At 40.6% G+C, this 25,898-nt stretch overlaps 1 protein-coding gene across 1 annotated transcript in view; it reads left to right on the top strand.

Moving 5' to 3' along the window:
* LOC135524113 (kit ligand-like) overlaps positions 1-25,505 on the top strand; it is a 49,042-nt gene extending 23,537 nt beyond the window's left edge. The window contains exons 2-9 of the mRNA XM_064951318.1: positions 14,023-14,130; positions 16,716-16,772; positions 16,959-17,111; positions 17,934-18,129; positions 19,065-19,165; positions 19,855-19,967; positions 20,128-20,179; positions 20,322-25,505. Coding sequence (XP_064807390.1) covers positions 14,023-14,130; positions 16,716-16,772; positions 16,959-17,111; positions 17,934-18,129; positions 19,065-19,165; positions 19,855-19,967; positions 20,128-20,158 — 759 coding nt within the window. The 3' untranslated portion in view covers positions 20,159-20,179; positions 20,322-25,505. The remainder of the gene's footprint in view (positions 1-14,022; positions 14,131-16,715; positions 16,773-16,958; positions 17,112-17,933; positions 18,130-19,064; positions 19,166-19,854; positions 19,968-20,127; positions 20,180-20,321) is intronic.
* Positions 25,506-25,898: the final 393 nt, after the last annotated feature.

Here is a 25,898-nt window from a genome sequence, read left to right as displayed (position 1 = left end):
TTTCCAGCTACAATAGTCATTTACAACATTAATAATGTCTCCATTGTATTTATGATCGTTATTTTAATGGACAAACAAGGACATTTCTAAGTGACCCCAAACTGCATTCGGAAAGTATTCAGACCCCTTGCCTTTTCCACATTTTGTTACATTACAGCCTTATTCTAAAATGGATTGAATACCTTATTACCTCATCAATCTACACACTATACCCCATAATGACAAAGCTGAAACATGTTATTATACATTTTTGCAAATGTATTTAAAATAAACAGATACCTTATTTACACGTATTCAAACCCTTTGATATGAGATTTGAAATTGAGATCAGGTGCATCCTGTTTCCATTGATCTTGAGATGTTTCTACGACTCGACTGGAGTCCACCTGGGGAACATTTTATTGATTGGACATGATTTGGAAAGGCACACACATCTGTCTATGTAAGGTCCCACAGTTGACAGTGCATGTCAGAGCAAAAACCAACCCATGAGGTCGAAGGAATTGTCTGTAGAGCTCCAAGATAGGATTGTTGAGGCACAGATCTGGGGAAGGGTACCAAAACATTTCTGCAGCATTGAAAGAATTCAAGAATACAGTGGCCTCCATCATTCTTTAATGGAAGAAGTTTAGAGGTGAGGTCCACAAGAACACATTTGCATCCATCATTCTTGACCAATCGGGGGAGACAAGCCTTAGTCGGGGAGGTGATAAAGAACCTGATTGTCACTCTGACAGAGCTCCAGAGTCCCTCTGTGGAAATGGAAGACCCTTCCAGAAGGACAACCATCTCTGCAGCACTCCACCAATCAAGCCTTTATGGTAGAGAAGCCAGACAGAAGCCACTCCTCAGTAAAAGGCACATGACAGCCCGCTTGGAGTTTTCCAAAAGGCACTTAAAGACTCTCAGACCATGAGAAACAATATTCTCTCATCTATGAAACCAAGATCTAACTATTTTGCCTGAATACCAAGTGTCAAGTCTGGAGGAAACCTGGCACCATGCTATGGAAATGTTTTTCAGCGGCAGGGACAGGGAGATTAGTCAGGATTGAGAAAAAGGGAGCAAAGTACAGAGATCCTTGATGAAAATCTGCTCGAGAGCACTCAGGGCCTCAGACTGGGGCAAAAGTTCACCTTCCATCAGGACAACGACCCTAAGCACACAGCCAAGACAACGCAGAAGTGGCTTCGGGACAAGTCTCTGAAGGTCCTTGAGTGGCCCAGCCAGATCCCAGACTTGAACCCGATGGAACATCTCTTAAGAGACCTAAAAATAGTTGTGCAGCGACATTCCCCATCCAACCTGACAAAGCTTGAGAGATCTGCAGAGAAGAATGAGGGAAACTCCCCAAATACAGGTGTGCCAAGCTTGTAGCATCATATCCAAGAAGACTTGAGGCTTTAATCACTGCCAAATGTGCTTCAACAATGTACTTAGTAAAGGGTCTGAATACCAAAGTAAATGTGATATTTCTAGGGGGGGGGGGTTGTTGATACATTTGCAAAAAAATGATACCTGTTTTTGCTTTGTCGTTATGGGCTATTGTGTGTAGATTGATGAGGGAGAAAGCGATTTAATCAACTTTATACAAAGGCTGCAACGGAAAAATAATTTTGGAAAAAGTCAAGAGGTCTGAATACGTTCCTGATATTGATTTGCAGACCCTTTTGCCCTCGGAACAGACCCAATTCTTCCAAGCATGGACTCCACAAGTTGTTGAAAGCACTCCACAGGGATGCTGGCCCATATTGACTCCAATGCTTGATACACACGGGAAACTGTGAGATTGAAAAACCCAACAGCATTGCGGTTCTTGACACACTCAACCGGTTCGCCAGGTACCTACTACCATACCCCATTCAAAGGCAATTAAATATTTTGTCTTGACCATTCACCCTCTGAATGACACACATACACAATCCATGTCTCAATTGTCTCGAGGCTTAAACAGCCTAATTTAACCGGTCTCCTCCCCTTCATCTTCATCTTTGCCTCTACTTAATACTATGCAAACTGTAGTGGGGCTAGGGTCGTCAAACTCAACTCTGGACCACAAAGACAGTTCCGCTGCATTTTTAATTGTTCCCCTCTAATCAGGGACTGATTTAGACCTGGTGGGTGCAAATAATTATCAGGTAGAACAGAAAACCAGCAGGCTCTGGACCTCATAGGATAAGAGTTGAATACCCCTGGTCATGTGTGTTGGGCAAGGTGGAGGGGATATGGTCATTGACCAGCCTCTCAAAGCACTTCATCTTGACAGAGGTGAGTGCTACAGGTCGATAGTCATTTAGTTCAGTTACCTTAGCTTGCTCGGTTACATGAACAATCAATGGTGGACATCTTGAAGCAAATGGGGACAACAGACTGGGATAGGGTGAGGTTGAAAATGTCCGTAAACACTCCAGCCAGCTAGTATGCGCATGCACTGAGGATGCGGCTTGAAATGCCGTCCGGCCTGGCAGCCTTGCGAGGGTTAACACACTTGAAAGTCCAACTCATGTCGACTACAGCCAAGACGGTGGTGTGTTTTCCTGAGAGTGAGGCTTCAATGTCTGTCTGTGACGTGGCTAGTTTTCCCTTGATAACCCGTGATTGTCTGGAATCCCTGCCACATGCGTCTTTTCACTATGATGTATTTTTGTCTCTGATTGACTTATACAGGTAATGGATGGTCTTTTTATACCTGTCTATGTTCCCAGTCAACTTACCGGAGTTAAATGCGGTGGTTCACACTTTCAGTTTTGCGTGCATGCTGCCATTCATCCGCATTCTTTGGATTGGATATGTTCTCATTGTCACTGTAGGAACAACATCCTCTGTGCACTTCCTGATTAAACCAGTGACAGTGTTGGAAAACGTGTTGACATTGTGCCAGTGCTTAGCTAGCTGTTACCTACTATTAGTGAAAAGATGGGAAATGATAGCTTGCTTTACAAACCTGTGTGCATATGTTTTACTAACTAGTTATTATGTTTTAATAGTAGTGATTGCTTTGAATTTGAATAGTTTTAATATGAATATTTTTCAAATCCATATTAGAAAAGTAAAACGGGAAAATTTTATTCTTCTCCTGGTTGCTTGCTCCTGGATAAGTACATTGTCAATATATTTATATCACTTGTAACAATATTGTAATTACAGAGTGGGTTGGTAAAGATTGTTACATTTTAAGTACAATGTAACTAAGATGGTTATGCCTAGTGCTCTCCTGTCTCCTAATTTGAACTAGTTAGGGTAGTGTCTGAAAAAGTTGTTACATTGTAACTACATAGTAATTATAAAGGTTATACACTACTGGATTTTAATTTCCATTAAGTTTCTTGGTTAATAACAACTATATCATATGTAACTACCTTGTTTTTACATTACACTTGAATCGGTATAGCTTTTGAGTGATAACTTTACCATCTCTAAACTACTGATTTATCATATTTCTGGAATGTCTTCCAGAATATGCAAAATACAGATAAGATCACTTCAACCCAGCAGTTACCAGAAACACATTCCAATCATATTCAGGTGGTGGATCATAATTTGATAACCCTGTTGTTGCAGTACATGCACAGCTGGAAATGCAAACTTGTAGTGTATTCAAGGTTCATTAAAATACTTCTAAAGTCTATAATTAACAATTTAACATGTCAAACTTGATTTGCCCTAAGGGGCCTTTTTTTGCAAGACTTAAGTCATTAATATTGTTCCCTAAACTATTATACTGTCTTGATCGTTTTTCATTCCAATCTGATTTTTTTTTTTTGGATACAAACAGAATCTCAATTCATGCTGAATCTCTGAAGTAGCGCTCATAACATCCGTCACAAGACCCTGACACCATTGTGTTCTCTCAGTTTATCCAAAGCCAGATGTCATAGCCACTGTATGATGCTATTATATCCATTTCCTAATCTTACCAGTGACAGTTTGCCACTGTGTATAGTCCCCAGGCATCTGTTCCACCAGGGCCTGGCATTTTCCTGCCTCGCGTGACACTTTTTTAAGACCAAGTGCCACACCAAAGTAGTTTGAACTTTTGCTCAATTGTGGTATAGCTAATTGTAAAATAATGACCACAACACCTGGGTTTTATTTCCTTTGTTTGAAGCATAAAGTTCTCCGTCACTGCAACAGATTTTCCTCATATGGATTGTGGAGAGATTGTTTTTGAGATCATTGTAGATCCACAATTAAATCTCCAGACAGAAGCATGTCTTTTCTACAAAATATGTATTCTCAAATATTTTATTTTCTCTGTTACCCTGTGTGCACTGAACTGACATGCCTGATTGTGGATGTTTTATTATTTTATTTATTTATTTATCTAACCTTGTAACGGTTTTCATGCGGTGAAAGAGAGTCGGACCAAAATGCAGCGCGTAGATTGTGATCCATGTTTAATGAACAAAACGTAACACGAATCAAATACAAATACTACAAAACAAAGAACGTAATGAACGAAACGAAAACCGAAACAGCCTATACTTGTGTAAACTAACACAGAGACAAGAACAAGGACACTAAGGACAATCACCCACGAAACACACAAAGAATATGGCTGCCTAAATATGTTTCCCAATCAGAGACAACGATAATCACCTAAATATGGTTCCCAATCAGAGACAACGATAATCACCTGACTCTGATTGAGAACCGCCTCAGGCAGCCATAGACTAACGCTAGACATCCCACAAAACCCCAAGACAAAAACACACCACAATAACCCATGTCACACCCTGGCCTGACCGAATAAATGAAGAATAAACATAATATATTTCGACCAGGGCGTGACAGAACCCCCCCCTCCCTAAGGTGCGGACTCCCAGACGCACATCAAAACAATAGGGAGGGTCCGGGTGGGCGTCTGTCCATGGTGGCGGCTCCGGCGCGGGACGTGGAACCCACTCTATAAATTTCTTAGTCCCCCCTCCTCGTGTCCTAGGATAGTCCACCTTCGCCGCCGACCATGGCCTAGTAGTCCTCACCCAGAACCCCACTGGACTGAGGGGCAGCTCGGGACTGAGGGGCAGCTCGGGACTGAGGGGCAGCTCGGGACTGAGGGGCAGCTCGGGACTGAGGGGCAGCTCGGGACATAGGGGCAGCCCGGGACAGAGGGGCAGCTCGGGACAGGGGCAACTCGGCACTGAGGGGAACCTCGGGACTGAGAGGAAGCCCAGCACTGAGAGGAAGCCCAGCACTGAGAGCTCAGCCAGGTAGTTGGATCTGGCAGATCCTGGCTGGTTGACGGTTCTGGCAGATCCTGGCTGACTGGCGGATCTGGAAGAGTCTGGCTGACTGGCGGATCTGGGAGAGTCTGGCTGACTGGCGGATCTGGAAGAGTCTGGCTGACTGGCGGATCTGGAAGAGTCTGGCTGACTGGCGGATCTGGAAGAGTCTGGCTGACTGGCGGATCTGGAAGAGTCTGGCTGACTGGCGGATCTGGAAGAGTCTGGCTGACTGGCGGATCTGGAAGAGTCTGGCTGACTGGCGGATCTGGAAGAGTCTGGCTGACTGGCGGATCTGGAAGAGTCTGGCTGACTGGCGGATCTGGAAGAGTCTGGCTGACTGGCAGATCTGGCTGCTCCATGCTGACTGGCGGCTCTGGCTGCTCCATGTAGACTGACAGCTCTGGCGGCTTCTTGCAGACTGACAGCTCTGGCTGCTCCATGCAGACTGGCAGATCCTTGCAGACTGACAGATCCTTGCAGACTGACAGCTCCTTGTAGACTGACAGCTCCTTGTAGACTGGCAGCTCCTTGTAGACTGGCAGCTCCTTGCAGACTAACAGCTCCATGCAGACTGGCAGCTCCGGCTGCTCCATGCAGACTGGCAGCTCCGGCTGCTCCATGCAGACTGACAGCTCCGGCTGCTCCATGTAGACGGACATCTCTGGCTGCTCCATGTAGACGGACAGCTCTGGCTGCTCCATGTAGACGGACATCTCTGGCTGCTCCATGTAGACGGACAGCTCTGGCTGCTCCATGCAGACTGGCAGCTCCATGCAGACTGACAGCTCCTTGCAGACTGACAGCTCCTTGCAGACTGACAGTTCCGGCTGCGCTAAACAGGCGGGAGACTCCAGCAGCGCTGTAGAGGAAGGCTCTGGCTGCGCTAAACAGGCAGGAGACTTCAGCAGCGCAGGAGAGGAGGAAGGCTCTGGCTGAGCTAAACAGGCGGGAGACTCCAGCAGCGCAGGAGAGGAGAAAGGCTCTGGCTGCACTGAACAGGCGGGAGACTCCGGCAGCGCTGGAGAGGCGAGAGGCTCCGACATCGCAGGAGAGGAGGAAGGCTCCGGTAGCGCTGGAGAGGCGAGGCGCACTGTAGGCCTGATGCGTGGTGCTGGCACTGGTGGTACTGGGCCGAGGACACGCACAGGAAGCCTGGTGCGGGGAGCTGCCACCGGAGGGCTGGTGTGTGGAGGTGGCACAGGATGGGCTAGACCGTGAAGGCATACTGGAGATCTTGAGAGCAGTGTTGGCACAGGACGTGCAAGGCTATGGATGTGTACAGGAGGCCTGGTGCGTGAGGCTGGCACCAACTTCACCAGCCGACTAACACGCACCTCAGGACGAGTATGGAGCGCTGACCCAGGTGCCATCAAATCCCTGACACGTTCCGTCGGGCGAATTCCATTCAAAAAGCACCAACACAGCAACTCCCTCATTTCTCTCTCCTCCAATTTCCCCATTAACTCCTTCACAGTCTCTGCTTCGCTCACCTCCAACACCGGCTCTGGTTCTGGTCTCCTCCTTGGCTCCTCACGATAAACAGGGAGAGTGGGCTCAGGTCTGACTCCTGACTCTGCCACACTCTCCCTGAGCCTCCCCCCCCAATAAATTTTTGGGGCTGACTCTCGGGCTTCCATCCGCTTCGCCGTGCTGCCTCCTCATACCAGCGCCTCTCAGCTCATGCCGCCTCCAGTTCTTCTTTGGGGCGGCGATATTCTCCAGGCTGATCCCAAGGTCCTTCTCCGAATAATTCCACCTCCTATGTCGATACCTCCTTTTGTTGCTCCTGCTGCTGCCTTTGCTGTTTCTCCTGTGGCTCCTGCCTGTTGACACGCTGCTTGGTCCGTTTGTGGTGGGTGATTCTGTAACCGTTTTCATGCGGTGAAAGAGAGTCGGACCAAAATGCAGCGTGTAGATTGCGATCCATGTTTAATGAACAAAACGTAACACGAATCAAATACAAATACTACAAAACAAAGAACGTAATGAACGTAACGAAAACCGAAACAGCCTATACTTGTGTAAACTAACATAGAGACAGGAACAAGGACACTAAGGACAATCACCCACGAAACACACAAAGAATATGGCTGCCTAAATATGGTTCCCAATCAGAGACAACGATAATCACCTGACTCTGATTGAGAACCGCCTCAGGCAGCCATAGACTAACGCTAGACATCCCACAAAACCCCAAGACAAAAACACACCACAATAACCCATGTCACACCCTGGCCTGACCGAATAAATGAAGAATAAACATAATATATTTCGACCAGGGCGTGACAAACCTTTATTTAACCAGGTAGGCAAGTTGAGAACAAGTTCTCATTTACAATTGCTACCTGGCCAAGATAAAGCAAAGCAGTTCGACTCATACAACAACACAGAGTTACACATGTAGTAAAACAAACATACAGTCAATAATACAGTAGAAAAATAAGTCTATATGCAATGTGAGCAAGTGAGCTGAGATGAGGTAAAGGCAAAAAAGGCCATGGTGGCAAAGTAAATACAATTGTGAAGTGGAAACGTCTATGAGCAACAACAGCTCAGCTGCGAAGGGATAGGCCACACAAGCTCATAGAACGGGACTACTGAGTGCTGAAGCACGTAGCGCATTAAAATCTGCTGTTTTCGGTTGCAACACTCACTACCAAGTTCCAAACTGCTTCTGGAAGCAACGTCAGCACAATAACTCTTCGTCAGAAGCTTCATGAAATGGGTTTCCATGGCCAGGCAGCCACACACATGCCTAAGATCAGCTTGCGCAATGCCAAGAGTCGGAGTGGTGTACACTGGACTCTGGAGCAGTGGAAACACATTCTCTGGAATGATGAATCACGCTTCACCATCTGGCGGTCCAACGGACAAATCTGGGTTTGGCAGATGCCAGGAGAACTCTACCTGCTCCAATGCATAGTGCAAACTGTAAAGTTTGTGGAGGAGGAATAATGGTCTGGGGAGGTTTTTCATGGTTCGGGCAAGGCCCCTTAGTTCCAGTGGAGGGAGATCTTAATGCTACAGCATACTATGACATTCTAGACGGTTCTGTGCATCCAACTTTATGGCAACAATTTGGGGAAGGCGCTTTTCTGGTTCAGTATAACAATGCCCCCGTGCTCAAAGCGAGGTCCATACAGAAATGGTTTGTTGAGATCAGTGTGGAAGAACTTGACTCGTCTGCACAGATCCCTGACCTCAACCCCATCGAACACCTTAGGGATGAATTGGAATGCCGACTGCGAGCCAGGCCTAATCCCCCAACATCAGTGCCCGACTTCACCAATGCTCTTGTGGCTGAATGGAAGCAAGTCCCCACAGCAATGTTCCAACATCTAGTGGAAAGCCTTCCCAGACGCGTGGAGGCTGTTGTAGCATAAAAGGGGGGACCAACTCCATATCAATGCCATGATTTTGGAATGAGATGTTTGACGAGCAGGTTTCCACATACTTTTGGTCATGTAATGTATCATTTCACCACCGTTTTTTGATTGATTGAGACAAGTGTGGGGACTCATCTTGATATGTCAAATGTTTTTCACTGAATCTCTGCTTGGATATTTGGTTACAATTAGCTATATTGAGGTGTGTGCTCATGATCATAATCTTTAGTCTACCTTGTTTAGTACTGGTCAGAAGACTTTGCTACAAGTTGATTATTTTGCTCTTCACACGCGTAGTAGCCTTTATCCCAACCAAAAGCCCTTGACTTGTCGGATAATCAATCAATTTGATTTGGTTTTACTGAATCTCCGTCTGTAGCATATATGCGGTTATTTTATCTCTGGCTGGTCGAATAAATAGTGGCGGGAGCTAATCTATTTGTTTGCTAATCTATCACTGGTCAGAAAAGGGCAGAATGCTATAATGTAGAATAAATCAGGTGTATTGTTTTGCTATCGACTCATAGGCAACTCAAAAACTATGTGGAGGTTGTGAAATATGAACACGGGACTCACATCCTTTTGAAAATATAGATGGCTATTATTTTCTGTGCGTATCATGACGACGATAGTCCCAATTTGAAAACCTACTCCTGCTCTCTATTAGGTATATAATCCACACCCAGTCATACCTCTAGATGGGCTTACACCCAGGTGTTGCCACAAGTCAAATTTGTAGGTCCGGCATTGAGTGCATTTTACGTTGGATGTAGGGTTATGACCCACTTACAACCAACTGGTGCAACCGCCCCTTGATAATATACACAATGCTCAAAACATTCAGAACCTTCCTAATATTGGGTTTTTATCTGGGCTATGAGGGGGTAAGGTGTGGGTCAGGTCGGTCTGTTGCATAAGGGAATTTCCATCAAAAAGGACCCATGAGCACCAACATCTGAAGTTCATAGGAGCATGTCAAATGAAAGCTAAGAGTCTATAGTTGGGAAATGGCATAGATACATGTTTCAAACATTTTCCATGTAAAGTGCCAGAAGTTAAGACTTTGATTTCTGGATAAACAGATGGAAAAGGGGTCTGAATATATAATAATAATAAATGCCATTTAGTAGGCGCCTTAATCCAAAGCAATTACAGTCATGTGTGCATACATTTTAGAAAACATCTACCAAAAAGTCTTAAGTTATCAGAAATACATCAAATTACAATAATGTTGATGTAAAGACCCCTACCAACTAATGTAAATATTTATATTTCATTTTGGAGAAATTGTCTACCTTCTAAGTTTAAGAAATACTCACTTGTAATTCCGTGACCAAAAACCCACATATCTTTATGATATTTTCTAATTTTTCTCCCTGTAATTCCGTGACCAAAAACCCACATATCTTTATGATATTTTCTAATTTTTCTCCCTCGGGAGGGAGGATAATGGAAGTTCACTGAAGTAACACGTAAAGGCAGAGCTACCAGTTAGTTAGTGTTTTTACTGATAACAATTTTGTTTATGAATTATTCAGTGATTAAATCTTGGAATTATGTTACCAATTTGGTAACGAAATTACCCAAAAATTGGTATCAAAAATGAGGAAAATGACATTAATATCCATAATTATACATTACTGTGTAGAACAGATCAGGGACCCAGGGTGTAAATCCACTTCACTTACTGTAGTTCATTAACCAAAAGAGATTTTGGGAGCACTTCATCTGAATGGGTCCTTATTACAGTGTAATTACACATGTAATTTCACTAACATGTAGTTAATTATAACTTATCGTTACACTGTAATATCAACATGTAACTGGTGGTAATTGCAGTCTGTTATTACAGAGGTGTAACTAATGCTTGTTACCATGCTTGTTACAAATGGGCAAGTTTCCACTAAATTCACCAATTTAGTCTTTAGTTTCTTCTCAGCTGCATCTGATTCAGTAATGCCTGTCACAAGGTTGTAATCTCTTGTGGACAGGTGTGCTGGGTGTCAGAGTTTGCAAAGGTAAGAGGCTCAATAAACTCTAATTACCTACCCGTGAATGCGCACTATTCAAAATCTCCACTCGTGGTTATTAGCACTTGCCCCAAAAGAGTGTAACAATCTGGGTTAACTTGGTTGAGTTTACAGATAGAGGTCAACCTCACTGACTGGGGTCTACCATACGGTTGTCATCCCAGTTTAGAATAAAATGATAACTTGTAATTATTGTGTACGTTACCCGTTATGACAACCTGAACCTCCTTCAGTTACACTCCTCCTGACCTCATCTGTTTCTTTCTTGTAAGCATTTTCCCATCCTGGAGTCTGAGACCTTGTGGGAATCTGTGGTAGAGAAGATTAATGTATGACAATTTAGCATAGACACTATTCATTACCCCTAGTTATCATCCTCATGATTTCTGTAGTTTATGCACATAGCTAGCTAGTTCTCACGTTATCCAGCTAGCAACAATAGTGTTTATGTTGACACAAGTAACTAGCTAACAGATACCCTTAGAAAAAGGTTCAGGGAAGAGCCCAGCTAACGTTAGCTCGCTAATGACTAGCAACCATAGCATATTTGCCAACTTTAGGTAGCTAGCTAGCAAGTCAAGGTTATAAAACTAGCTAGCTAGCATACTCGCTAATCCAACAACAAACAAACAGATTGCATGGAAAGTCTATTCTTTAATTAACTAGCTAGCCTAGTTGGTAGGCCCAACAAAAACTAGCTAACGTTTGATAGATATCTAGCTGCAGTCAGCTACCAAACGCTAGCTTACTACCTACGCTAAATCGTCAAGGAATAATTAATGTATCCAAAAAAGCTAAACAAAATGCATGAAAATGTACTTTCTGTCTTGTGTGTTGACATTTGACACAACGCCTTGTTTTTTAAAAGCAATCTTTCATGTCTGGAATTTGCACACTGACCTTCTCGATCCCGTTCTTTACACACTGTTACAAGGAGTCAGTTTCAACACTTGGGCATGTTCGAGGTCGCCATTATTCCGAACGTGATCTTGACATGATGCCTTAATTCCTTGGATAAATAAATAATTGCACCAATGCATCCCATCCAAAAGTGAGAATGTTCCAACAGTGAAAACCCTTGCAAGGTTACATGATCGACAGTTTGTCTAATGACATTTTTAAGTGCATTTATAAACCATTATTCAAACAAGCTTCATAGGGTTACAATTTGGCAAGCACAAATGACTCTCTCACAATTTGACCATAACGGTTTATAAATGTGTCTAAAAAAAATGTAATTGATGGTTAAAATAACTGACCCATTTTCAAATTAACATGAAATGATTTAACAATTTAATGTATTTTATATGTCAACTGTTTGAACCCGTTTTTGCCTGACCTTTATTGCAGAGTTGTCTCAATGAGGTGGTTGGTTTTCAATTGGCTAACGCTGAAATATGGTTCATTGGGATGGTATCGGAAACATTTTTACATTTAACAAGCATGGTAACAAGCATTTGTTGTTACACCCCTGTAATTACAGACTGCAATTATCACCAGTTACATGTTGTTATTACAGTGTAACTGAATTATTAAACTTAATTACAATACTTGTTAGTGTATATACACATGTAATTGCAGTGTAATAAAGACCCCTTAAAATAAAGTGTTAGCGAGATTATTTCAAACTCAAGGTGTCATGTCACAGCTGACACCCCATTCTTTCTTCAGACATCGTTGAATCTTAATTTGGCGCAGATATTTAACAGTTATCTGCCCTGAGAGAAATTTGACCATAATTCCATTACCAAAGTTTGCATCTGCAACTTTATATCACTAAATTAGTTTTTGTACATTTTTCAGTGGTGATTGTTTAAAAGTAGTCCTTGTTCAAAGAGTTTTATGGTTTGTTAAACTTTAAAATCAATAGGGTTTTTTGGCATACATTTAAATGTGAAAATACTGGGTCAAAGCGTAATTCCGTTACTGTGGAATTGCCCATAACATGCTCAGACTGTCATGGGGGAAAGGGTGACAGGGGCGAGGGAATGCCCCAGGGGCGAGGTGTAGACAGACTGTCACACGGGCTTCCCTGGAACACTACAGGCATTAGTCATTAGACAGTGAAAGGCCTGGTCTGGATACCAAGGCTGCAATTCAGAAAATTGAAGTGGGCCAATTAGATAATAACAAAAGAGAAGCATCCATGTTAGCTGATGACAACCATATAATGTCTAGCTGTGTCTCGAAAGGACTAGAGCACTAATGGTCTGTCACCGTCTATTTTACGGAGCCTAGTGTTCGAAGACAGGTTGCTACCTTTTAAGTGTCAGGTTGCTACCTTTGATATACTTAGATCAGCCGAAGGGTTAACTTTAGTGGATTATGTCTAATTAAATCATTTATTTCAAAATGCTATATCCACATTTTTATGTTTTTTTCAATAGAAATTATTGTTTATCATATATTTTATTCATAGATTTTAGATGTGTATAAGAATGTGTTCTTTTGCAAAACGCTATATATTCATTGTTTAGCTGGAATTAAGTGTTGGTATCCTGTAGATTTTACTGTGATATGTCTTAGCCAATTATCTAAAGATGAATGCACTTACAGTAAGTTGCTCTGGATAAGAGCATCTACTAAATTACTCAAATGTAAAACGTTTTACATACAAATCTCATATTACTGTATTGAATTATAAAAAGTATAATATTTGTCACCAATGTATCATTTGTACTGTTCTCTATAAAACAATTATCAGTGAGTCAGGTGGAAAAGTAGCATTTTGCCCCCAAAAATACATGATTGTCTCTGTCATGACTTCTACCGAAGTCGGTTCCTCTCCTTGTTCGGGCGGTGTTTGGAGGTCGACGTCACCGGTCTTCTAGCCATCGCCGATTCACTTTCCATTTGTTTTGTTTTCCCACACACCTGGTTTTCATTCCCTCTTACGTGTTGTGTATTTAACCCTCTGTTCCCCCCATGTCTTTGTGTGGTATTGTTTGTTTGTAAGTGCTTGTGCACATGTTGACTGGTGCGCGTCTGAATTTGTACCCAAGTTGTTATTTTCTTGATGCCATTGGTTTTGGAATTAAACTGCTCCGGCTATTACCTAGTTCTGCTCTCCTGCGTTTGACTTCCCTTCCACCAGTTACGCACCCCTTACATTCTCTGAAATGAAACCATCAAGTAACAGATTTTAAACAAATACAGTACGTCTGTCATTTAACGACCCCATGCCATAATTAGACACACCAATCTATTTAAGAATGTCTTTAAAACAATAAAAGCTAATATACCAACATTTCTGAAAATGGATATATAGCATTTTGACATGAAACTCTTCAATTGTAGGCAACAGCTAGTTACGCTAATAGAATATGTATCTGTAGACATTTCTCATGATGTTGTGTGTTTGTCTTTCTTGGTTTTCAGATTTGGATACGCATCTGTGTCCATTTATTGGTGTGCACCACATTTGGAGTTCACTCAAGTGAATTTGGAGATGCTGTAACAGATGACATCACAAGCATTTCACTATTGGTAAGGTCCTCGGAAGTACTTACTCTACTTCAAGCCACCAAAACTGCAAATTAATGCTCTTTGGCTAATGCTCTTATTGCCTTTAGCTGTCTCGATCCAGTTACCGCCAGTATGTAGTTTTATTCTCAACCAGGGATACTTTCGAAATCAACCATTAGGCTTATGCGTAACATTGTTGCAATGCCAGTTGCACACAATTCATTTGAACTTTATACTTTGATACATTGATCCATTTAGATTCTGTCATTGTTTCCTAATACCACTTATTATCCTAATGGGTATTGTAATGCAGTTGGACTTCCTGCATTAGCATTAGTGTTGTCACGATACCGGAATTTTTACTTCGATACCGATACCAGGTTTAATATTGCGATACTCGATACCATCATGATACCACGGCAAAACAGGTGTATTAGCCAAAGTCACAGAATGGCACTTGATCCAGACAGGTACATTCCGCTACTGCTCTCTTCAATAGTTGGGAATCTTTTGAGTTCAATATCATTACATTTTAAATTTAATGTCAACATGTTTCAGGGCCAGCTATGTTTGCATTAATGAATAAATTATACAATTAATTTGGCTTTGTTTTTACCAATCTAACTAAATAACATAATGGGAATCATTTATTTGAATAGTAAATCTTTATTGATAAACTGGGAAATCAAGATGTAGTCTAGGCGGTCTATCCACAATACATATATATACAATATATATTCAATAGGATATATGCATATTGTACATGCATTGAGTTTTGAGCTTGTTTTCGTTGCTTTCATATGGCTACAGATAACAGACAATCTATTTCCCTTCCATTTGGGACTTATTTTATTATACCGATCAACAAAATGTTCATAGAAGTAGCAATCTCTTCTTTTATAAAAGTGCCTGCTGTCTCTTTAAACCCAGTAATGACGTCATTCATGATGAGTCACACGCCCACACAGTCAGTTTAGTTCGGTGAGGAAGAGACGTGAAAGACGAAGGGGGAAAGTATCTTTGGATGGAGATGATTAAGTGAATTAACCTCTTGCGACGAGCAATCCCGTCTCCGGGAGCGTGATCATAGCCTCAAATGCATTAGCATAACGCAGTGGACATAAATACCCCTAGAAACTTTTCCTATTCATGAAAATCGCAAATGAAATGAAATAAATAAATTCAAACACATGCTTAGCCTTTTGTTAACAACACTATCATCTCAGATTTTCAAAATATGCGTTACAGCCAACGCTAGACAAACATTTGTGTAAGTTTATCATGGCATAATGCTATGCTAGCTCTGCTGGCAGCAGGCAACATTTTCACGAAAATAAGAAAAGCAACCAAATTAAATCATTTACCTTTGAAGAACTTCGGATGCTTTCACTCAGGAGACTCCCAGTTAGATAGCAAATGTTCCTTTTTTCCAAAAAATATTATTTTTGTGGGCGAAATAGCTCCCGTTTCTTCATGCTTGGCTGAGAAATTGACCTGGAAAATGCTACAACTATAACGCCAAACTTTATTCAAAATTTGCTCCATAATATCAACAAACACGGAAAACGTTGTTTAGGATCCATCCTCAAGGTGTTTTTAACATATATATTCGATAATATATCCATCGAGGCAATTGGTTTCTCATAAGAAGCAATTGGAAAAATGGCTACCTCAGTTTTTTTATGCAAGATTTTCTGCGGGAGACACCATGTGACCACATGCTATATATGGTCCCTTACGGCCATTCTTCAATGGAAATGCCTAAAAAGACATCACAATGCTGTAGACACCGTGGGGAATACGTGGAAAACGTAAGCTCATTCGTAGCTCATTCACAGCCATATATGGAGTCATTGGCATGAGGCGGTTTCAAAAAATGCGGCACTTCCTGGTTGGATTTTTATCTGGGTTTCGCCTGTAACATCAGTTCTGTGGCACTCACAGACAATATATTTGCAGTTTTGGAAACGTCAGAGTGTTTTCTTTCCAAAGCTGTCACTTATATGCATAGTCGAGCATCTTTTCGTGACAAAATATCTTGTTTAAAACGGGAACGTTTTTCATTTAAAAAATTTAATAGCGCCCCCTAATGCATAACTGGTTAATAAAGTTTTTGGTGACAATTAGCTTTGAAATCATCCTATTTTGCATTACAAACAAAGTACTAGGATAGTGAATTGTTTTCAGCGTCATCTGTAAGCTAGCAAGGAAAGTTAGCCTACAAAGCTGGAAGCTACCGGTATCATCTTGTATTGTAAGGTTTTCTAGCCTGTATGAACATTGTTTTACAATAAGTAATTAACCGTATCAACATTTCAACATGCCTTGTTGCATTATTAAAGTGTGTTAACTTTTGTGCAGCATGAGTGGGGAGTCAACATGTTGCATGAATGGTGCGCTCGTGCTAAGGGGACATCGGCTGCACTGACAGGCAGACTTGATCCTCTCAATCAGTATACGACATGAGACACATTTGAGAAAAGTGATGACAGTAACAGTTTTTCATGTTCTAGTATCAAAAAAGTACATATGTTTTGATATACTGTGCAACACTAATTTGCATTAATTTCTGGTGAAATGTTTTGATATCGTCTGTTTTTGAACAGAAACAAAATATACCTAAAGATTACAAGATTCCTGTGACATATATTCCAAAAGAAGTGGTAAGATTTTGTTTTCTTCTCAATAGCATGATTACACTATTATTATAACTTCAAATGTTTGTATTTCCTAGAAAATATAATTCAATGTGATGCCTGACATTTTTAGAGGGTGGACTATAATTTTTAAATGTCAAAACTGTCCAGTAGCCATAATTCTTATGTCCTGATTATTGTTTTCTTTTTCAGGGTGGAATGTGTTGGGTCACGCTAAATGTTTTCCACTTGGAACTCAGTTTACGGGGATTAGCAGACAAGTTTGGAAACATTTCATCCAACAAATATAATATCAGCATATTGATCGAAATGCTGAAAGAGACGCGATATCACATGAAGAACTTGGTACGTTTGTTGCTTTGGTTCTAATACTAATAATGTAACTGCGATAGCTACTATGATAGGTTTATTTTGATGAGGACACATGTTTAAGGCTATTCAAAAATGCACCTTTGAAGTGCATTACTGTACATATAATATTTATGATACCAATATGTCATTACCAATTACAATTATTGCAATAAGCAAACCACCCATAGTGCAATGGCTTAGTTGAACGCGTCAACTGCTTCAAAACATTGAAGACTGAATTGGCTAAGGACTTGTTGGATAGAGACTTTGACTGGGATGACTACCTAGCTACTTGTAGTGGAGCTGGCCAATAACACATACATTCATGCAATTCTTTCTGGCCCATTGACATGAAATAGAGAAATACAAGAGACTAGAATAAATTAATAAACAAGTTTACAAAAGTTCTTAGCACAAATATCCCAGTGACCACATCAGCTCACATCTGAGTTGTCAGCAATAATGTCTTGTGAGGACTGGGTCATCTGTCAGGTAGATCAAGTATTCACAAAGGGACCTGGGGATCTCTTGTAGTCTCATGAGAGTGAAGAAATATGTTCGTAATGCAGATGTAATAAATTGTTAAAGCATATTACTCATATTAACTTCGCTCATAATCCAATAGGGATAGTTAAGTCCCCCTTGTCCTATACGTCTTGATTTTGGGCTCAGACATCTCTGCCCAGCTGTGTTCTTTGAAATATTTGCTGCATCGCTAAATGAGAGCACCATTGGGAGGGGGAAAGTTAAAGCTAACATGCTTATGTTTTGAATTTCACATCATTGAGATCATTTTTTCCTTTTTTTTATCCATAGGAGGTGATCACGTCTGATTTTGAGTGCCACTATAGAGACGAGAAATGGCAGACAGGACACTATTTTCAGTTTGTTGAAGATTTTCTAAACACGGCCCGTTCGAATAGAGATTCGCCAGAAGAATGCGATCCACCTCCCTGTCCAACAACAACAAAGGCATCAGCAACTACAATAACAACACAATACCCCACATCAGGTAAATGTTGAAGTGTTTTTTTTAAGTGTAAATGTTATCTTACATCTTTGTTGCATTCGCTCATATTCAGATAGTGGTCAATGCTGATATGGTCATAAGAGTCAGCTCTGTTTCGATCTTGTTAAGTCATCTAAAATATAATGTGGTGGTTATCGTATGCCAGAATTAAAAAAATACTATTTTTCTTCTTTGGTGGATGGGCACCAGTACCTCACCATTAACCCTCAAACTGTGTTCCTGTCGATTTTAACCGATTTACATGTTCTCTCTGATCAAAAAATGTTTTTGTGGCCTTGCTCACAATTCATTCTGAGGCAGCACAATGAACAAACGATATACTGTATGTGAGGCTCTTGATAATATCTTTGATCATGCCACTGGTGAGGAGAGAGTCCTTGTTAAACATTGACACAAAGTCTGTGATAAATAGCACAATATGTTTCATCTAAGTATTTGTTATTGTCAAACTAATCGATACATTATGCTTTTTTAAACTCATGAACAAGTTGTATGAGCTCAGATCATTGAGGCCTACAGGTCATAAATTGCAAATAGAAGTTCAAAACTTGTAGTGTTCATAAGAACTTAAGTTGATAAAAAGATCTAACACAACATTAGGTGATAATATATGTATTATCACACAGACATAATTCAAACGGTTTTAGAAACTTCAGTGTTTTCTATCCAAATCTACTAATAATATGCATATATTAGCAACTGGGCCTGAGTAGCAGGCAGTTTACTCTGAGCACCTTATTCATCCAAGCTACTCAATACTGCCCCCCTGTCCCAAAGAAGTTAAATAAAGGTGAAATAAATAAAAATATATATATATTACAATTATTTGCCAGCTTTCAAATACAAATGGTTTGAATGGTCCGATTTCGTATGATTCCTTTGCTTGCACCTTTTCGATAACATTTCTGTCCCTACAGGGAAAGAGCCTCTGAGATTCCTGCCAGAAGTAGTGGAGAGAAGCCTCCTGTCACTACTTGTAATTCCTATTGCGGCCATCGTGTTTCTGTTTGTGTGGAAGGTGAGCTGTTCTTTGACACTAAGGACCTGCAACTTAAAACCTGACTGTTGGCAATTGTCAATCTCTTTGATTGCAAGTACATTTTTTGGTCTTTGATGGTTGTTTTGTCTGTGACTGTGGGTGTTTCTTTCCCAGTAACTTTCCCAGTAACGGCTACTTTGACTTCTCTTTTGTATTTTTGTTAGGGAATTTGACTTTGTTTGTGTTTGTAGGTTAACATGGGTTTCCTTGGTGTTTTAAGGTCCAACGCAGCCTTTTTTTAAATATGAAATAATTTCTGGGTAACAATTAAATACGTTACTGTGATTGTTTTAAATGAAAATAGTAACAAATAAACAAAAATTGCTTTTTAGCAGAGTAGTTTCTCAAGCAAGAATTTAGCTAGGACTGTCTGGTAGTGGTCTGGGTGGGGAGGGGGAAACTATATGTTGTTGGCAGAGAGGTTTGGAACTCTTTCTTATCAGTTTATTAACTAATTTATAGCATGGCGATGTCACCAGGCAGGCCAAAACTACATCCCACCATAACAAGTAGACATTTCAGGTGGTATTTTCAAACAACTATCATAATTTTCACAATTGCACAGTATTATTCCAATCTCAGTGTGGAAATACATATAAGGTACAACACAGGAAATTAAGTTTTTGAATGCACTGGGCATTTAACAAAGTATTACTCTTATTTAACAGGTGAAATCCAGGAGCAACCAACATCAATCAGATGAACTGAAATCAGTGGAAGGAGGCCTCTTCACAGGAACAGAAGAGAGTTTGGCACCTCCACTAGATGACATTTCTGAAAAGTAAAGACATTCACTCATCTTTTTAATTGAATCTATCAATTCACTGATCTTAGTATCTGACAGGTTTACGTGTGCCAAAATAATTTAGTCGTTTTGTGGTGGGGTGAACTTGTATCTAGATATGTCAATAGATTTATGCTACATGTTTTGTCCATTACAGGAACAGATTGAACATCATTGAGGCAGTGTAATTGTTCAATCCTTGGAAATTGGTGAGATTTTTCATATCAATGTGACCTCAGATGGGAAACCATCTTTGACAACAAAGAGTATGGAACTCGGATAATTATTCTTAGCTCGCTGTATGTAAAGATTAACACTAATTTACTATACATCCACTTCTTTCTCTCTTAGGTGTACAGAGGAGTCATCTAAGAAAGAGCGAGCAAACATAAAACTACATTTCTTACGGTGAAAGACTTGCTTCTTTCCTGTCCAGAAACTGACAGTCTTCTCATACCAGAACCAGATAATGGCACACAAAAATGTGCTGTCTTATCACTCCTGCAATAAGCTGGGAGTTGTTCTTGCGAGAGTATATTAACCTGTCATCTACTATCAAATTTCATCAAATGATGCTGAAAAGGAGAGTGTGATTCTCATGGAAACATCTGGAGATTCCAATAACTGTTCAAAACACAGTGAACTTCACGGGACAATGTTGGTTTCACAAGCACTCCCCGTTTGCACTTTTTGTAGGTTTGGCTGGAGCATGGACACTGGTTCTACTCAAGAACGCAGCATAGAACAAACACCTATAAATGGCTTTCTTTCATTAGGACTGAAGCATGAATGACTACCTCTAGTCGCCCTGCCCTCACTTTCCTCAACTTCTTCTCAGCAGCATTCCACTCCACTTCCTTCTCCATCTTGGTTTCCATTTGATGTTCTCTGAGAATCTATTTTGAAATGAGTTATCTAGAAATATTCTCAGATTTAACCATCTGTTTTATTTGATGTTTTTGGCTATGTACGTACGGAAGGGATGAGGTTGTGTGATGTATTTATTTATTTGCTTACTCGGAATGCTGACAGCATAATATTGCTGCAGTTGGAGAAAGAAACTGTCAGTGATTCGGCTCATCTGTAGAAATACTAAATGAGCAGGAAAAGGTCTACGAGGGTGGTTTATAAAGACTACATAACTCATTATTCTGCAATGCATAAAGCCTCCTTAAACAGCACACTGGAATCTATAAACACATGCGTTATCTATATTAAGACAGCCATAGAATGATGTATGTATGATGGTGTTGTTAATTGCTTATGAATGGATTGTATGAAAGGCTTTTGTTGGAGTTGTAAATGTAAAAAAAAAAATGTGCTACTTTGACTAACTTTCATTTATCCCATTATATACAGTAAAAAATGATTGTCCCTATAGCAATCAATGGTAGATCAAGGGTAAATCTTACATATCCATATTGATTTAGATCAGACATTGAGGATCTGATAACGCAAGGTTTTTCTATGCCCTCAACGCACAAGAAAGAGGTGGTCTAGCCTCAAGTAAACCAGTTTTGCATCAGATTCTGCAATTACATTATAACTCCGCTCTGGTATATTGCAGCCTCACCACCCATAAGGTATATTATGTATGTTGCATGTACACAGCTGTACAGTTTAACAATGTGTTAAAGTGGTTCAAAGCTATGAATTGAAATTGAGCCAAGAAACATTTTTACTTGAACAATATACTCCAGTAACCAAGTATCCTAATGAATTGTGTTCCAAATAACCTTCAGTAACCTATACAGAAAGATAGCTAAAATGTTTATTTCTGAGGTAACAATATTAGAAAATGTTCTTAACACGCACGGCAAAAGCCAGAATATATCAAAGTTTGTAGAGGAGCAGACTCTAAAATTCACCATTATTTAGAAAAGTGATATGATCTGTGAGGACAGTGTCTAGCAGTTTATCCACTGTCTATCAAATCGTGTGGTACTCTTGTTGTACTCAGCAACTCAGGCTACGATATTGCAGCGTAATTATGAAGATTAGTCTGATAAAAGTTGGGTACGCAGTCATGGCCATCATTCTATTATACCCAAAATGTTTTGTATGACATTTCACCAACTCATCAGGAGACTGCTAAGAATTGACGCAAACCGTTGAAAAATACAGCAACATGGAGGACCTGAGACCAAGAACCCGTCTCATTGATAGGTGTTGGTTGTCTCTGTGACCATGAACCCATGGTATAGAAAGTGCTAGAAAGTGTTGTGGACCATACCTAGAGAGTGTTGAATCATTGACCAACTGGTAATGATCTCACACCAATGGAAACTACTTGTGTTGTCATTGTGGCCCTTATATGTTAACCCATTACCCTCATTTCAATACACAATTTTGATACTATACAAACAAATGGACCCTAAGCCTAAGTGTAAACCATATTAAATATCAGGACACAGTCAGAGCAATAACCCTCCTTCATTTGAACACTTATACTCCACAACACCGAGCTCTTATAACGCAATTCTACACTAATTAACATGTGACAGAAATATGCATTAAACTCCAGTTTAATTTAGAAAATCCTGCCTGCATGTAATGTTTTAGCTGTTGTACTCTTTTTATAGGAAACGGTTCAAATGGTAAAACCTGTGTATTTCACCAAGTGTATTTGGGACATTTTCCTTTTGCACTTTTCTTCTAGAAGAGTGTTTTTATCATGCAAAATGGAGTGTAGGTAAAAATAAAATAAAAAACACATTGGTGTTCATAAAGTGACAGTTTCAGCATGAGCAGCTGAAAATGCTTGGTGTGAGTAAGTGTTGTTTTGTTAAAAGATACAAGAGTATTCTTTTTCATATCCCCCTTGATACAATAAAAAAACGTAAAAAATTTCCACAACAAAACATTCATGTAAGCTTTTAAAGAGTTAACTTCAGAAGGTTTGCAGGTGTTTTACATATTGTATGAATATTGCGATGAGTTGAAACGTGGTTTAAGCTGTGAACAGAAATGTGGTGGAATCACCTATGTTCTTGTCCGTCTTAGAGCCTATGAACACAGAGCTATAGGTCTGCGTCCCAAATAGCACCCTATTCCCTATATACAGTGCATTCGGAAAGTATTCAGATCCCTTGACTTTTCCACATTTTGTTACATTACAGCCTTATTTTAAAATTAATTAAACAGATTTTTCCCCTTATCAATCGACACACAATACCCCATAATGTCAAAGCAAAAACAGATTTTTATACAAAATGCATACAAAAAAAACAGACGTAACATTTATATAAGTATTGACCCTTTACTCAGTACTTTGTTGAAGCACCTTTGGCAGCGATTACAGCCTTGAGTCTTCTTGGGAATGACTCTTCAAGCTTGGCATACCTGTATTTTCGAGTTACTCATATTCTTCTCTGCAGATCCTATCGAGCTCTGTCAGGTTGGATGGGGAGCGTCGCTGCACAGCTTTTTTCAGGTCTCTCCAGAGATGTTAGATCGGGTTCAAGTCCGGGTTCCAGCTGGGCCACTCAAGGTCATTCATTCATTCAGAGACTTGTCCCAAAGCCACTCCTGCGTTGTCTTGGCTGTGTGCTTAGGGTCGTTGTCCTGTTGGAAGGTGAACTTTCGCCCCAGTCTGAAGTCCTGCGCAATCTGGAGCAGGTTTTCATCAAGGATCTCTCTGTACTTTGCCTTTCCCTCGATCCTGACTAGGCTCCCAGTCCCTGCCGCTGAAAAACATCCCCACAGCATGCTGCTGCCACCACCATGTCTTACTGTAGAGATGGTGCCAGGCTTCTTCCAGACGTGACCTTTGGCATTCAGGCCAAAGAGTTCAATCTTGCTTTCATCAGACCAGATCATCTTGTTTCTCATGGTCAGAGTCCTTTAGGTGCCTTTCAGCCTGCTCCAAGCGGCCTGTCGTGTGCCTTTTACTGAGAAGTGGCTTCCGTCTGGCCACTCGACCATAAAGGCCTGATTGGTGGAGTGCTGCAGAGATGGTTGTCCTTCTGGCAGGTTCACCCATCTACACAGATGAACTCTGGAGCTCTGTCAGAGTGACCATCGGGTTCTTGGTCACCTCCCTTACCAAAGCCCTTCTCCCCTGATTGCTCAGTTTGACTCTAGGAAGAGTCTTGGTGGCTCCAAGCTTCTTCCATTTAAGAATGATGGAGGCCACTGTGTTCTTGGGGACCTTCAATGCTGCAGAAATGTTTTGGTACCCTTCCCCAGATCTGTGCCTCGACACAATCCTATCTCGGCGCTCTACGGACAATTCCTTCGACCCGATTGCTTTGTTCTTGCTCTGACATGCACTGTCAACTGTGAGGCCTTTCTAAATCATGTCCAATCAATTGAATTTACCACAGGTGGACTCCAATCAAGTTGTAGAAACGATGGTCAATGGAAACAGGATGCATCTGAGCTCAATTTCAAGTCTCATAGCAAATATTTAAAAAATGTTTATACATTTGCTAACATTTCTAAAATGCTGTTTTCACTTTGTCATCATGGTGTATTGTGTGTAGATTGTTGGTGGGATAAAAAAAAATCTGCCAATTTAGAGTAAGATTGTAATGTAACAAAATGTCAAAGTTAAGGGGTCTGAATACACTGTAGTTCACTATATAGGGAATAGGGTGTTATTTTGGATGTCTTTCCACGGAGCCTCAACAGCCCTGCAGTCCATAGTGAAGAGAGCAAGAGTGAGCAGCATACCACCATGCATCCCACTGCTGGCTTGCCTGTTAAACTAAGCAGAGTTGGTCTTGGATGTGAGACCAGATGCTGCTGGAAGTGGTGGTGGAGAGGCAAATCAAATCAAAGTTTATTTGTCACGTGCGCCGAATACAACAGGTGTAGACCTTACAGTGAAATGCTTACTTACAGGCTTGAACCAATAGTGCAAAAAAGGTGTTAGGTGAACAGTAGGTAAGTAAAGGTACTCTTTCCTCTGGTCTAAAAAATATCTCAATGCCCCAGGGGGGCAGTGATTGGCGACATTTCCCTGTGTAGGTTGCCGTCTTTCGGATGGGATGTTAAATGAGTGTCCTGACTCTCTGTGTTTACTAAAGATCCCATGGCACGTATCGTAAGAGTAAAGGTGTTAATCCTGGTGTCCTGGCTAAAGTCCTAATCTGGTCCTCATACCATCATCCCCAGCTTCCAATTGGCTCATTCCTCTCCCTTGTAACCATTCCCCAGGTTGTTGCTCTAAATGAGAATGTGTTCTCCGTCAACTTACCTGGTAAAATAACGGTAAAATTAAAGAGCCTTAAATATGTTATGGTATCAGTTTTGATATGTTCTTTAGCTTATTTTGGTTGAAAATATAGCTGTGCCCTGAATAGTGGTGTTTAGCTTAGTCTCCCACCATCAAAATATAATTCCGTATTTCTAATGTTAGAATTTTAATTGAGGAATTCTGTGTCTATGTGTTCCAGGAAGTAAGTCTGGGTGCCAAAAGAAAACGTAATTGTGACCCAGGTGAAAGCTGGGCAACACTCTACTGTTTACTGTATTATTGTATAAATGAAAATAGACATATGATGATATGAATAAAGTACACTTATCCAAATATGCAGTGTTGCTGAGTTGTATTTGCTGATCATTATATAATAGTTGATATAAAGAAATACAGTATACCTTGTAGAGCAAAGGAAATATATAAATATATAGCACCAGTCAAAAGTTTGGACACACCTACTCATTCAAGGGTTTTTCTTTATTTTTACTATTTTCTACATTGTGTAATAATAGTGAAGACATCAAAACTATGAAATAACACATCTCCCCTGACTTCACTCCTTCTAAAGATGTATTCAAATAAACAACTACTCATTTTATGGGTAGCGCCATCATCTAAATAACAGCATCTGATCTCATATCATTGTCATCATCATGAGTAAATAAAGAGCCAACAAACATGTTGACTATGTCAGTGTGAATACAGCATTGTGTTGCTGTGAATAT

The sequence above is a fragment of the Oncorhynchus masou genome, chromosome 31 (genome assembly GCF_036934945.1).
Source record: "Oncorhynchus masou masou isolate Uvic2021 chromosome 31, UVic_Omas_1.1, whole genome shotgun sequence".
Taxonomy (NCBI): domain Eukaryota; kingdom Metazoa; phylum Chordata; class Actinopteri; order Salmoniformes; family Salmonidae; genus Oncorhynchus; species Oncorhynchus masou.
The sequence above is the reverse complement of the archived record's forward strand: the minus strand, read 5'-3'. Positions and strand labels throughout refer to the sequence as shown.